The sequence below is a fragment of the Bos mutus genome, chromosome 9 (assembly GCF_027580195.1).
Source record: "Bos mutus isolate GX-2022 chromosome 9, NWIPB_WYAK_1.1, whole genome shotgun sequence".
NCBI lineage: Eukaryota > Metazoa > Chordata > Mammalia > Artiodactyla > Bovidae > Bos > Bos mutus.
The window spans coordinates 49421858-49436893 of record NC_091625.1 but is presented as its reverse complement, the minus strand read 5'-3'; the positions used below and the strand labels follow the sequence as shown (position 1 = coordinate 49436893).

Here is a 15036-nt window from a genome sequence, read left to right as displayed (position 1 = left end):
CTTAGTGATTTCTACTACTTTTTCATTTAAGAAACAATTTTAAGAACAAAAATAAAAGTGAACATAGAAAATTCAAACCTTCTCTCTATAAAAAGAGTAATGAGTAAATTTCACCTTGATCTATCTCCCTCCATTCAAATTTAAATCCTCTCTTCACAGGTAATCACTGTTAAGTTTTACCATGTAGTAATACCTGAAGGTACGTGTGTGTGCGTGTTAGTCGCTCAGTCGTGTCTGACTCTAAGACCCCATGGACTATATATAGCCCACCAGGCTCCTCTGTCCATGGATTCTCTAGGCAAGAATACTGAAGTGGATTGCCATTTCCCTCTCCAATGAAGGTACATACATAGGTATATAAATACACATGAAGACAAGTATGTACTATTTAAAATATAGATATTATGGTGGTACTCTACCTTACATAAGATTACATTAAAAGGCAACAGGCAAGGATACCACTGTGTAGTACAAATTATCTTTGAGTAATCTCTTAAACTGTCCAAATAGTACAGCTGAGTGCCCTAATATTTTTATTAGTTTTTATAATCCTTTTTGGTCAGTGTTTCTCAATAATTTGTAATTAACTTTTCAACTTCTTATTCATGGACATCAATAAGCCAACAGTCCCCACTTTATTCCCCAGGTCTAATATGCTCAATGGTTTTAGGCTTGGGTTCATCTACAGCTTGGGACATACTCATAGAGCAGGATGGCAAGAAGGTCCTGAATATTTAAAGTCCTATTTTTTTTTTTCTTTACTGAGTGCATGTTGTTGAATTCCTAAAAGTTAAATGAATTTTGTTCCATAGTAATATTATATTCTGAAGTCCAGAAAGTATATACATTTAAAAACAGACACATTATTCTATTTGTTCCACTCAGTATAATACCTCAATAGTGTTGTATTTAATATAGTAGTGGCTAGCAGTTCTACCCAAATCAGTTGAGGAGAAATATCCAGTTCGCTCCTCAAAACGAATCATCCGAGCTTTGTCTAGTTTCCGTCCAACTTCAATGACCAACTGTTCTCGGTGCTTTGCTAATGTTGGGTCAATCTATAGGAAAAAAAACAAACAAAAAAACACTTGACTAATTGTTCAGTCATCATTTGCAAAGGTATATCTATTTATGGAAATTAAATGTTTCTATTGATGCTTTAGCATACATTTTTATTACAATGTTAAAAGAATACATTTTTTAAAAGTTAGAACAATTAGAAAATATTTTATTTCATACATAAAGAAAGCTTTTAAAATTAATGAAAATTATCAATCTGTATATTGTTTTCAGATAGTAAATTTTAGAATCTAAAATTTCTGTATAGTCTTATAATCTTTAAGATTAATCAGGATTAGAAATTAGATACGTGAAAAAAATCATTGTTTTCTCCCTCCCACACTAAAATAAATAAGAATTGTAAAATACCAAATCATAGTCCTGCTTTATCAGCTGTTTTAAGAAATGATAGTGAGAATGCTTTCCTCTGCTGAAATAAGGGTATATAAAAATAAATGAAAAGTTATCTTTTAAAAAGCATGGTTTTAGTGTTCTAACAATTTTCATAACTGTGGTGGGAAAACCACTTTGCAGTATTTTTCTAAGCAGAAAGGACATTAACACTGGATATTAATAAATGTTCTTGTTACTAAGATATGTGTGTGTAAATATATGTATACAGACACACATACAGGTACACACACCAAGTCCTGAAGATTGCAGTCTGGCCACAAGCAATAAACTGAAGTATGACCTTCCAAGGGGTGAGGGGAAGTATAAAATACTTCAGAAATCAATTTATGAGTTAATACTCCTACTATTTGTTCTAACAGATTTTTATATCAACTTGTTCATGCACCAAATATAGCTACAAAAAATGAATAAATCAGAAAAAAATGAGGCAAAGGAAAATCAACTGTAGGGAAGTAAGGTGGAATCAAGAGTCATATTAGCAAATACAGAAAGTTTTTTTTTTTTTTTAAGTCTTTATTGAATTTGTTACATTGCTTGTGGGGTTTTTCTTTGTTTGTTTGTTTTTAAGGTTTTGGTTTTTCAGCCGCGAGGCATGTGGAATCTTTGCTCCCAGACCTGGGATCAAATCCTTACCTCGGGTGCTGGAAGGCAAAGTCTCAACCATTGGACGACTGGGGAAGTCCCAAAAAGGTCTTAAATATTTTCACTAAGTGACATAATACATGTTTCAGGTTTACCTTATAAAACCATGTTATTAATCACATATTACTAAACCACTAAAAAGAATTAAAGTATTAAATTATTTGTGTTAGTTCACATGAGTTTTATAGCTGTAAATTCTTATTGGGTAATAAAAACACGTAGGTCAGAAAAAAGGTTAGTTATCTGAACTGTGAAGGCTATAAAACCATGTACCTCAGAAGGGGGAAAAAAGTCACTTTTTTATACTAGAAAATCATATAAAAATGACTTCTGATATTAACCTGGTACTTTAAGAGAAATCAATTGGTATGTTTATGTTGAGATTTGAGATGCTTTAGCCCATGGAAAAAAAAAAAAAACAAGTTGTGTTTTGTCTTCCTAAATTTACTCCTTCAGAATACTTTCATAGTACCATTGACCTGTCTCACAAAGCCTGTATCTGTAATACGCTAGTGCCTTATTCTTTAAAATGTATAAAGTTACAGGTTACAACACATCTACATTTTATAGCTGATAGCAATCTGGCTGTAAAAGAAGATACCTGAGTATTAGATATCTTAATACTTAGGTATTAAGTAAAAGAGTAAACCTAAGTATTTAATATACAAATAAAAGTGATTTCAGATGAACAGCTTCGTAACTAGTTGTTGCTGTTATTTTTATTTCCCCCTCCTAAATCTTAAGTTTCAAAAGTTCTCCATGATCACATTTACTGTATATGAAAAGGAAAAATAAAGAAGAAAAAAGATAGCCATCTGCTTTGATAACACCATGGAATGTATACACAAACTAAGCCATTATTATTTATAAATGGAGGAAAACTATAATGTTAACGTAATGTTAATTGATCAGTCATGTCCAGCTCTTTGCAACCCCATTGGCTGAAGCCCACCAGGTTCCTCTGTCCATGGAATTCTCCAGGCAAGAATCTAGAGTGGGCTGCTATTTCTTTCTCCAGGGGATTCTCCCGATCCAGGGATTGAAACTGGGTCTCCCACATTGCGGGCAGATTCTTAACCATCTAAGCTACCAGGGAAGCTTTGATAACACCATGGAATACATATACAAACTAAGCCAACATAATTAATGACTGGAGGAAGACTATAATTCTGAGTTAAATTCAACCTTTCTTCTAATTTTGATTTAACACCAGTGAATATCAATATGATGGTGGTGAAATAGTATATTCATTAGAGAATAACTGGATTTTATCTGCAATTAGGAAGCATTTACAGGGTATAAAGCAGAGTTCTAAAGAAAAGACAAGATCTCACAGAATCTGTAAGCTATGTGGACCACACAGCTGTGAAGTTTGTAGGAAGAGCTGTGACCACATGCATTTGATTCTCAGTCTATGTTCTCAGCAGGACCGATTCAGCCTCCAAACTGTTAAGATAGTAACTCATAAATGCTATCTATTAACTTAGGAACAAGGACTTAGAAGGATTTGATAAGAGGAACATACTGTATACAACATCACCCTATTATTAAAAGTAGTCTATAAGTTTCCTCATGTCTAATTTATTCCAAAAACTAAATTAAAAAAATAGTTTAAAAAAATCATAGCAAAATAGTAGTATCAAATGGAAACTCATCTGAATACTAAATTGATTAACAACATAAAGATCATTAGTATCAGTAGAAAAGAGGTATAAAGAAAGTAAAATAATTACAGGGGATAAAATTAATTTTCCTTCAGTTCAGTTCAGTTGTTCAGTCGTTTCCGACTCTGCAACCCCATGGGCTGTAGCATGCCAGGCCTCCCTGTCTATCACCAACTCTCAGAGCCTGCTCAAACTCATGTTCACTGAGTTGGTGATGCCATCCAACCATCTCAACCTCTGTTGTCCCCTTCTCCTCCTGCCTTCAATCTTTCCCAGCATAAGGGTCTTTTCAAATGAGTCAGTTCTTTGCATTAGGTGGCCAAAGTATTGGAGTTTCAACTTCAGCATCAGTCTTTCCAATGAATATTCAGGACTGATTTCCTTTAGGATGGACTGGTTGGATCTCCTTACAGTCCAAGGGACTCTCCAACACCACAGTTCAAAAGCATCAATTCTTCAGTACTCAGCTTTCTTACAGTCCATCTCTCACATCCATACATGACTACTAGAAAAACCACAGCTTTGACTAGACAGACCTTTGTTGGCAAAGTAGTGTCTCTGCTTATCAAAATGCTATCTAGGTTAGTTATAACTTTTCTTCCAAGGAGCAAGCATCTTTTAATGCATGGCTGCAGTCCCCATCTGCAGTGATTTTGGAGCCCCCCAAAATTAAGTCTGCCACTACTTCCATTGTCTTCCCATCTATTTGCCATGAAGTGGTGGGAACAAATTTCATATTCTTAGTTTTCTGAATGTTGAGTTTTAAGCTGACTTTTTCACTCTCCTCTTTCACTTTCATCAAGAGGCTCTTTAGTTCTTCTTCACTTTCCTCCATAAGGGTGGTGTCATCTGCATATCTGAGGTTATTGATATTTCTCCCGGCAATCTTGATTCCAGCTTGTGCTTCATCCAGTCCAGTGTTTCTCATAATGTATTCTGAGTATAAGTTAAATAAGCAGGGTGACAATATACAGACTTGACATACTCTTTTCCTGATTTGGAACCAGTCTGTTGTTCCATGTCCAGTTCTAACTGTTGCATCCTCACCTGCATACAGATTTCTCAAGAGGCAGGTCAGGTGGTTTGGTATTCCCATCTCTTTCAGAATTTTTCAGTTTATTGTGATCCAAACAGTCAAAGGTTTTGGCATAGTTAATAAAGCAGAAGTAGATGTTTTTCTGTAACTCTTGCTTTTTCGATGATCCAGTGGATGTTAGCAATTTGATATCTGGTTCCTCTGCCTTTTCTAAATCCAACTTGAACATCAGTATTTTCTATAAAAAGATTAAAGCTCTGTTTTTCTTACAGGTACCTAACTCTTTTCAGATGAAGCAGAAATAGCAAATATTTATCCTCATACCATGAAAGGATTAGAGAACTAAAAAGGAGGTCTGACTTTCTTTTTTTAATAAATGAGTTTTTTTACCTGATAAGCCTTGTGGCTGATGCCATATACTAATGGATTTGCTCTCATCCGTACATAAAGATAAGTGTAGCTTATCCACTTCACTGCTTCTTCCACATTAGTAACCGTTCCCAGAGCAATCTGCAAATCAAAAATATAACAAAAATTAAACTAATGCATTAAAGTTGAATATAAACATTGCATCAAGGACCATTTTGTCAAAAGCTAAGTTTTTAAAATGCATCACTATGATGTATTTAAAAGAAGGTAAGCATAATTATTGGCCATGACATTTCTCCAATTAATTAAAAATCAGCCCTGCTTCATTTGAGAACAGTACATTAGATATGCTACCTGCCAAAACTGACCTTACTTACTATTATTGCATTGGATTATTTTTCCCGTTTAATTTTATATAGTATTAAAAACATTTTGGTATTCATTAATTCTTCTTCTTCTTGTTTCTTTTAAATCTTGGCTTCATTTAATGTGACAACATTATTGATAGTTTTAAATGTAACTGTACCACAAATAAAACATAATATTGATGATTTTATCCCTCTTTATTGTGATTTTGTATACTGTCATCACCAAAATAACAAAGGGTATCATAACATTAATTTTTTTCCTCTAAAGATTCCCATTTGCAGCATAACTAGTATAAATATATAATATAAATACAATGGTAAATGCAATAATTTTGGCACAAATATTTTATTGGGATTTATACATATTAATAACATATATACCTCAAAATTCATATAAGAACAGGGAGTGGTTTTAATCTTTTTATTGGTAAACTTATCTTAGGGAGAAAATAGTTATTTATAAATTTGAATTATAATAAACACTGGTATTTCTTTAGATTATATTCTGAAATTTTTAAACATAGCATTTTAATGTAACTTTATAATATGGTAATTTAATGAAACCAAAGTTAATAATTTTAAAACAATGATAACATATAAAATCTGTGTAATGAATGGAATTGCTAGAAAATGATCTTAACACAGAACTGCAGTGAAAAATCTTAAAAATACATTTTTTTAGACACTGGATCTATAGGTAGTCATTTTGCTTCTATTTAGAGTGTTCATTTTAATTAACAAATTTATCCAAGTTATGCCACTTCAGATTTGAATAATTTTTCCTGAATTTGTGCCTGAAAAAATTTTTACATCGTAATACTTTAATCAAAGGATAACTGATGGTCTCCACCCTAAATAACCAAATTTTAGGAGACAAGAAGGAAAAATAAATCCTGTTATTTTAGTATAAAATATTAAAGAAAATAACCATTAATGTTTGCTTTATTCTCATATTATAATTTACATTCTGCATAATTAATTTTGTAAAGTAAGTATGTGTAGGCTTAGCTATCTTTATTTAGTTGGAGATGACATATAGCAATTTAATACCATTATAGTATTATATCATACTATTCATCCTTAAATAAATGACAAGGCAGATGCTGACTATCTTTTAAAAAAGTTACACTATCTTGATATATGTCAGAGAAAGACAATACTGTATGATCTCCTTTATATACAGAATCTAAAAACACCAAATTCATAAACAGCAGAATGGTGGTAGCCAGGAGTTGAGGGGTAAGGAAAATGAGATGTTGGTTAAAGGGTACAAATTTTCAGGCACATGAGTAAGCTCTGGGGATCTAATGTATAGCATCATGACTATAGGTAATCCTATTGTACTCTATACGTGAAAGTTGATATGAGAGTAAAGCTTTAGTGCTCTCAACATAACAACAGACAAAATGGTCATTACATGAGGTGAAGGAAGTGTTCACTAACTTTATGGGGTGAACATTTCACAAATACATATGTGTGTCAAATTATTGCACTGTATAACCTTAAACTTACAATGTCATGTCAATTATAACTCCATAAAGCTGGAAAGAACAAAAAAATTTACATTACATATTAACCAATGACTAAAACTGACCACAGTATAAGTAAACATACACATTTATTAAAATGTGAACTGTAAGACTTTCTACAAAACAAAGTGTAACAAGAATTAAAATTTACCTAAGGATTGAGTTCTACAAGACTTCCTAAATATGTACAAACATCACAGTTAAACATTTTTTAGTCTGCTTAGGCAAAGGAAACTAGTTAGATAATATGGCAAGATATCCTATAGCATTCTCTATTTTTAATTCTATTATTTGAGTTGGATTGTATCAATTCCCTTATCATTTATAGATATTTTAAAATAACATCACACAACTCCTGAGTAGAAAATTTTATAAAAAATAAAATAAACTTCATATTACTTTCAAAATTAGAGAATAAATTAACAATAATTGGTAATTAGCTGTTGCTGGGCACTGATAAGAATAAAGGAAAAGACCACGTAGGTAGCAAAACCTGGATCAAGTAATACAAGTCTTTCAAATGTTCACCAAAAAGGAAAAGACTACTCAGAAAAATGAATGTAAATTTATGATGGTACATCATACTGTGAGATTAATCCTTGAATGCCACCTAGTGACAACAATAAAAATTTACTTGCAAATATGTGTGGTCTCCTAGTAGCTACTTGGAGAAGGCAATGGCACCCAACTCCAGTACTCTTGCCTGGAAAATCCATGGCCGGAGGAGCCTGGTAGGCTGCAGACCATGGGGTCGCTAAGAGTTGGACACGACTGAGCGATTTCACTTTCACTTTTCACTTTCATGCATTGGAGAAGGAAATGGCAACCCATTCCAGTGTTCTTGCCTGGAGAATCCCAGGGACGGGGGAGCCTGGTGGGCTGCCGTCTGTGGGGTCGCACAGACTCGGACATGACTGAAGCGACTTAGCAGCAGCAATAGCTACTGATCTGATCTGATAGGAGGCTTACACAGAACAAGTATTTTTCATAGTATCTCTCTGAAATTTATTCATTCATCCCAATAATCATACAAGAAGCCAGTAAGTCAAGTACAATGGATATGGCAATAAATATAGCCTGGTGCCTCGTCTTAAGAAGTTCTGTAGTCCCTTAGGTGAGATACATGTAACTAGTTAAGATGACATCTATGAAACCATTATCCACAGTGCCTAGGACACAATATGTATTCAAAAATGCTTTTAAAGAAAAACACCTAACATGTATAACTTATAAAAGTGCCATTAGTATATAGTGTAACAGAGATTTAAGTGCTAAGTAAAAGAGGAAAAAAATAATCTATTTCAACTTTGGTGATTTAGAAGGCTCAAAGTATCATTTTGTATCTGATTTATCTACTTAAACTTTAGTCATTACAGTTACCTTGTTTATTTGTATGTGCTTTTTAAAAAGCTAGTTGAAATAAAATAAAACTAAACAAGCAAATGTAATAATCATATTTAGATAAATACACATGCATACACAAATCCCTCTAGTACATGTATGCAAACAACATTTATACCACTATTTGTTTATTTATTCCCCTAAAATTTGTGTGGGTAGCAAGTATACTTGGGGCTGAGCATAAAGGGACTATGAAGTAATATAGTGGTATAATCTTGTACTGAATAACAACTTGGCACAGGTGTTTGTTAGCCTTTCACAACAATCTAGTGATACTATTCCTAATTTAAACATGGGAAGATGAGTGCTGTACAGGTGAAGCAAATGGACTGAGAGCCTATCTAGAGCAGAAGAGCTGTTCTGGAAGGTAACCAGAGTCAGAACTGGGAAGATGTCAGGCTACCGAGGCCATAAATCCAAAGACAAAGTGCTTGTATTATACCCTGCGGAGATGGACAGAGGATGATAGACAGAGGAGCCTGGGGTCGAGAGTCCATGCAGTCACAAAGAGTCAGACACGACTGAGCACGCATATGCACGTGCACTGCTGTGTAGACGCGAGGAACTCTGTACAAAGAATGTATGTACACTTACAGAAAGATTAATACATTTTAAAGTATGGACCACAGGGCACTGGCACAGACGAGGTACCCAGTCACGTCTGCTGAATAAATTTTCATAAGCCTCAAACATGCTTCAGTGTTTCTAACAGAGCAGAATGAAATGCTATATATAGAGCCGGAACTTCTGACCTTTTGGCATTAGTTAGTATTAGGTGGTCAGCCCGATTAGGGATCAATTAGCAAAGATGCCTCATAAAATGTCTGCATTAAAATGACTGCTTGATAGAATACTTTCTCCAGTTCTTCTAACCTAGTGTTCAAGGATAGCAGTCTGGGCAACATTCCTAATCTAACATGACCTTGGTGTTGATCATTGTTGCTATACAGTCTGGCAAAGATTTTGGGAATCTAAAGACTGAAAAACTCATTACCTTGAGAGCACAGCACACATTCATTGTATAAACTAATTTCACACTTGGCTTCCACAGATTACCAAATTTAATTTCACATTCAAACTATAATTTAAGGGAATTTGTTTCCTTAAGAAGAAAATTTACTTTAATTGGGAACTAGTCTAGTAGACAAAATAAGATGAAGAAAATTTAGCAATGGCTATACTTCACTATATTAGCAAAAAATTTCAAGGTATATGTTTTGTTATTTGAATGTTATTTATAGTATTAAATGGAATTACGGTTCCAGACAGTTGACATTTCTGAAAATGACAAACACTAATAAGCAGTTTATGAATATGAAGTGAATCTGTGGGCTACAATTCATTTTTAATTTCTCAGGAATTGACCAAATAGTTTCACTGATGATGGAATTTTATAGTCCATAAGAAAAAGAATTCCTGAGGACAAGAGTTACTCATCTGTGTCTTTTGCATAAAAGCATCACTATTTGGTGTCTACCACTTACAAAAAGCTATCAAGGAAAATCTAAGTTTACAAAGATGTAGGCTTTCTTAATATGCTTTTCTAGAAACATTATATAAAACACTATAACTATATAAACATTATATAAAATGCTTATATATAAAACATTATACATAAAATTATATCTTGCTTTTTATTGTAATTAAGAGAAATGATTACTGCCATTTTGGAAAATATTTAGTCCTGGTCTCAGAAGGTGGCAAATGGTAGGTTAATTAATATAGAGAAATGTATTAATTTTTAACTTACCACATTTTATATAATTGAAATCTAGGCTATAATAAAAAGACTATTTTTGTGGTTAAAAAGACTTGAGTTTGAACAGTACTAGTTTCAAAAATTAGTACCTGCATGAGCTTTGGGCCAGTTATCTATCTGAGAACAATATCTCCTGAGCATCAGTACTGAGAGAATATACAAAAAGTACCCAGCAGGTTGGCACATCCTCAGTCCATTGCTACTGTCTTTGTACAACAGACTATTCTATCATAGATCCTAGTGACCCAAGATCTAATTATTAAAATCATGCCATTATAGTAGGCAATGAGGATAAAAACTGAGTTATAGTATTTGTTTTGGAAACAATCCCTACATTGTAATTAATTTTCTAATTTTTTTATTTTCTTATAATTTTGCTGCTACAAAGCAGCATCTTTCCAGATTTTTTTTCTAACTTCCAACTAGATCTTCTAACCCTTACCTAACTTTCTGAACCCAGATCAAGTTTTATCACCTTCATGAACAAAGCCTTTCTTGATAGGCTGGGGCCAAAGGTGTTTTCTCCTTCTACTGAATCCTTCTTTAGAACTTTATTACCTACCAACACTATTGCACTGCGTTTTTGTATCTTTTTCTCCCATTCTGGACTATATACTCCTTAACAGAGGAATTGCAGTGTGTGTTTCATCCTCTAAAAAGACTTGTAGATCACATCAATAGATCTAAGTGAAATTTCTACAATACTTCAAATATTTCACTTATTCATGTATTTAATAGTTATATTCCACCTACTTTCAAAAACTGAGTCAACCTGAATAGTAAGAAGGGATGTAGAGACAGAAAAGTGTTGAGTGACAGCACAACAATAAAAAATGCCATAAGAACAGCAAAAACTTGTTTGATTGTTTGACACACAGGTTCTTAAATTTAGAATGTTTATCCTCTTTACCAGTTACGATGTTACCTAGGGTTCCAGGGTCTGCTAGTTAAATCTGAACACAAAAACACATCACAGTGAAATAAATTATAATACTGTAGCTCAATTTAAGCAATCATATTTTCTATAACAAAGTTAATCGAATGAGCTAAAACAGAAGAGCTTTATTAACCTTATAAAAACTTTATCAAATACTTCATAATAAACTTTATAAAAGTTTGTATGAACACAGCTGTTTTTATTACTATTTCCTTAGTGTGTATAGCTGTGGTTAGATTTCTGTCCTTTCACAAAACCTCATGACTTAAAAGCAGTCTTTTAGCAATGAGTTGTTATCAGTTCTCATTTGCATTTTATATTGCTCTGATCTAATCAAGGATATCACCATTCCACCTCTTGTGTCTCATGACTGTGTATGAAATAAAATGTATTATGAAATATTACAAAATAGCAATCAACTCAACCTTTATTTTTCTTAGTCTTTCTTGAAGCTGATGATTCCATTCCAACCTTTTGCTTACTAGCTCTTACCTCTGCATTTAGATTATCTGCAAGGCTTTCCAGAAACTGGCTCTCAATTGGGTTTTGTTGAGTGAGCAAAGAGAGGTAATGGCTGAGTTTATCATGGGTTGTTATGATGATTCCTTCTCCAAATTTGTCAAATTGTGGTCTTCCGGCTCGACCAAATATCTGCATGACATCTAAAATTCCAAGGTCAACAAAGGAGCCTCTTTTTGCAGCATATATTTGTGTTCCCTAGATGAGGGAAAGTTAATAAAAATTTACATAAACACACACAAATATAATCCTGATGACTTGAATACTGAAATTAGGCAAATATGGCAAGATCTCAAAAGTGTACTTTAACTAATCCTTTCATTATCTGTGATAGAGTTAAATTTTCACAATATAAACTAGATTCTTTTGGAGAAAATAATTCTGACCTTATATGAATAACATTCAAAGTCACTGAAGCAGCCAAATCACAATAATTTTCTAAATAAATCAACCCACAGGTTTGTTTTAAGATATCTCAAATCCATGCAAAAAGGAAGGTAAGCTCTCACCTTAATAATAACAGCATGAGCAGGAAGATTGACACCCCAGGCTAATGTAGCCGTACAGACTAGGACTTTGATATGCCCATTAGAAAACAAGCTTTCAACCAAATTTCTGTCCTGCCGAAGCATGCCTGCGTGATGAATACTAAAACCATCTGGAAATAATTCTCGTACTTGTCTATTTCTTGACTTTTGCACCTAGAGTAGAAAGCAACAAAACATAAAAGTGTTATTTAGCATTTAAAAGCAATTGTTATTTAGCATGTCTCCTGAATAAGTTTATCAAAGAGAGCATAGAATTATTGTTAAGCATCTTAAGGTCTTACTAAGTTTTAGTATATAATGTGTTATACAAGATCACTTAAAATTATATTTCAGCTATCTTAAAAAATAGGTAACCTTGAACATGGCACAAAATCCAAAAGGAAAGAAGTTAAAATCAAGTGTCTCTTTCACTCAGGTGTCCTCTTCCTGTAATCAATCAGTATTACCTTGTGTATTCTTCCAAAAGAAGTCTATTAGAAGCAAGCGCAATTCTCAGTGGGTTCCAACTCATTCAGAGTAAAGGCCAGAGTCCTTACCATGCAAGACCTACAGAAATCATTCCCATCCCCGAACCCCACTTACTCATGCCAGACACAAATACTGGCTTTTTCTCTAAGGTCCTTTTTTTTTTTTTTTTAAACAAATCCACACCTGCCTTGAGGTCTTCACACTGTCTGTTCTAGACTCACTGCCTTGGAAACCTCTCCCTCTTACTGAGATGCCCCTGGTTCGGCTGGGCATGCACTCCTCATGATAATGAGCCAATAAGCCCAGCTGTGTTCCCCCTCACACCTGTGTTCCTGCTGATCTCTGACAGGAGGGCACCAGCCACCTGTCTTACCTCCTCAACTTTACATCTGCCCTGAATATACTAACCCGCTTCTGAGGGCTGGTCTTTGGCCTGGTCTGAGCTCAGATGTGGGGTCTGGTCCACTTATCTGTAATTTGTGTAAGTGCTACAGCAAATCTTTTAAAATTCACTGATAGCTCATCGTACAATGGAGACATTTTTTCAGCAAAATTAAAGACTAACATAAGTCCTCAAAATTTCTGTTTGGGCACCACATCCTGGCTTGTTTGCTGTTGCTCCGAAAATTTCAAGATCAGCATCTTGATAGCTTCTTTTGAAAGTGTTTTCCATAGTTTTTATGTAAGGTGCACTACACTGGCAGGGAACAGGGTTCTAGCACTGACTTCATCACACTGACTATCTCTTAAAATCTGAAACTTCGAAGTTAATAATAATTAAGAAAATGATCTGTGAAAACCGCACGCCATGAAATCTGCTTCGAATATAAAATGGAAGAGAATAAATTAACAAACCGCACCATCTAGTGGCCAGCCAAGTAAATAACAACTTGGAAATATAAACACAAAAAGATTTATCTTTTTAAAATTTCATGGGGAGGGTATTACTTCATTTTTGTGCAGTGTGGTCAGCCTTTTACAAATAATTTTATATGCACACTTTATGATTATCTACATTGGCCTTAAGTTAAGGATCATATTGCCGTAACTTTAATTCTTTTAGATGTGTTAATGTCAATCTCACAAATACAGGCTCCATGTTATGGAGTATTTCGGTCTCCGTGTTATGGAGTATTTGCTAGTATCTAACAAAGCTCCTTCGCGAGGTCAAGGTAGAAAAATAAAAACATTTTACCTACTTCATTTCTTCACTAATTCATGAGTGAACGAATATTCAGAGCTAACAGAGGAAACTGAAAAATACTGCTTAGAGACATTCAGAACAAATCATACCGCTGGATGGCTCTTTTGGGTGCATCTGTTGTTTGTGGACTCCTGAACTGGAATATCTTGATAGGCTTGTTATAAATGCAGATTTTAGTCAAAATCCTGTTGAGTTAAGCCTTGACTTGTGACACCATGACACAGTAAGAAGCTGAACCTGGAAATATGTAACTGTGGTGCAGAATATTCCTAGAAGGTAGTAGATGGCTCATGGGGAGCTGACATAGCACCTCCCACCCTGACCAGGTGGGATCAACCAGCTTGGTCTCTGTAAGCAACCAAGAGGTCCCAGGGGTCACTTCTCCTTTGTCTCTATTCTCACTGATATTCTGTGCTGTTGCTTTTTTTTTTATTATATTACTTCAGTAGAGACCTGAAGTGACAACAATCTTAAAGTAAGACTGGGTTGGTCTTTCTCAACTATCTTTGAACCTGAATCTGCTGTTTTTGATCTAGCCTAGTTCACAGTAGAAACAAATGAGAAATCTTGGGAAAGAGATCCCGGGATAAGTATGCTTTAAAACCTTATTTAAAAAATTATCGTATAGTAAAATTATCTTTTCATTTTTGGTGTACGGTTCTATGAACTTTAGTATATGTTCAAACTGTGTAACTACCATAATAATGATACAAACAGTTCCTTTACACACCCCCTCAAATTCTCTTGTTATTTCTTTATAGTTAAACCCTCCCCCTCCTACAGCCCCTGGTAGATCAGACCCCCTGATGAGCTCTAGGAAAATATGTGACTAACATTTATATTAAAACTGATAGAAAATTGTAATAAGAGCAATGGAAGAAAATTTAAAGGCTGTCTAACATTTAGGTTTTCATCCTTTTTAAAAACAAATCAATTCTAATGTTAGTTAGGGACCTTAGAGCACAGAAATAGAAGTCTAAAAATTAATCTTACAGAGACAGTGTAATAGCACTGATAGTAAAACCTGATAAAGCAGCAGGAAACAGAATACAATAGAGAAATATCTCTTAAGAATATTAAATCAAACAGTACAGAGCTTTGGAAAATAGAATTCACCAA

The 15036-nt window shown here is 34.0% G+C and overlaps 1 protein-coding gene across 1 annotated transcript in view; it reads right to left on the bottom strand.

Annotated features, from left to right (window-relative positions):
- The window catches only part of ASCC3 (activating signal cointegrator 1 complex subunit 3), a 338210-nt gene that overhangs the window by 128398 nt on the left and 194776 nt on the right, over nt 1-15036 (bottom strand). Inside the window, exons 15-18 of the mRNA XM_005902613.2 lie at nt 12207-12398; nt 11671-11895; nt 5206-5325; nt 894-1058 (exon numbers count right to left, since the gene is read on the bottom strand). Coding sequence (XP_005902675.2) covers nt 894-1058; nt 5206-5325; nt 11671-11895; nt 12207-12398 — 702 coding nt within the window. The remainder of the gene's footprint in view (nt 1-893; nt 1059-5205; nt 5326-11670; nt 11896-12206; nt 12399-15036) is intronic.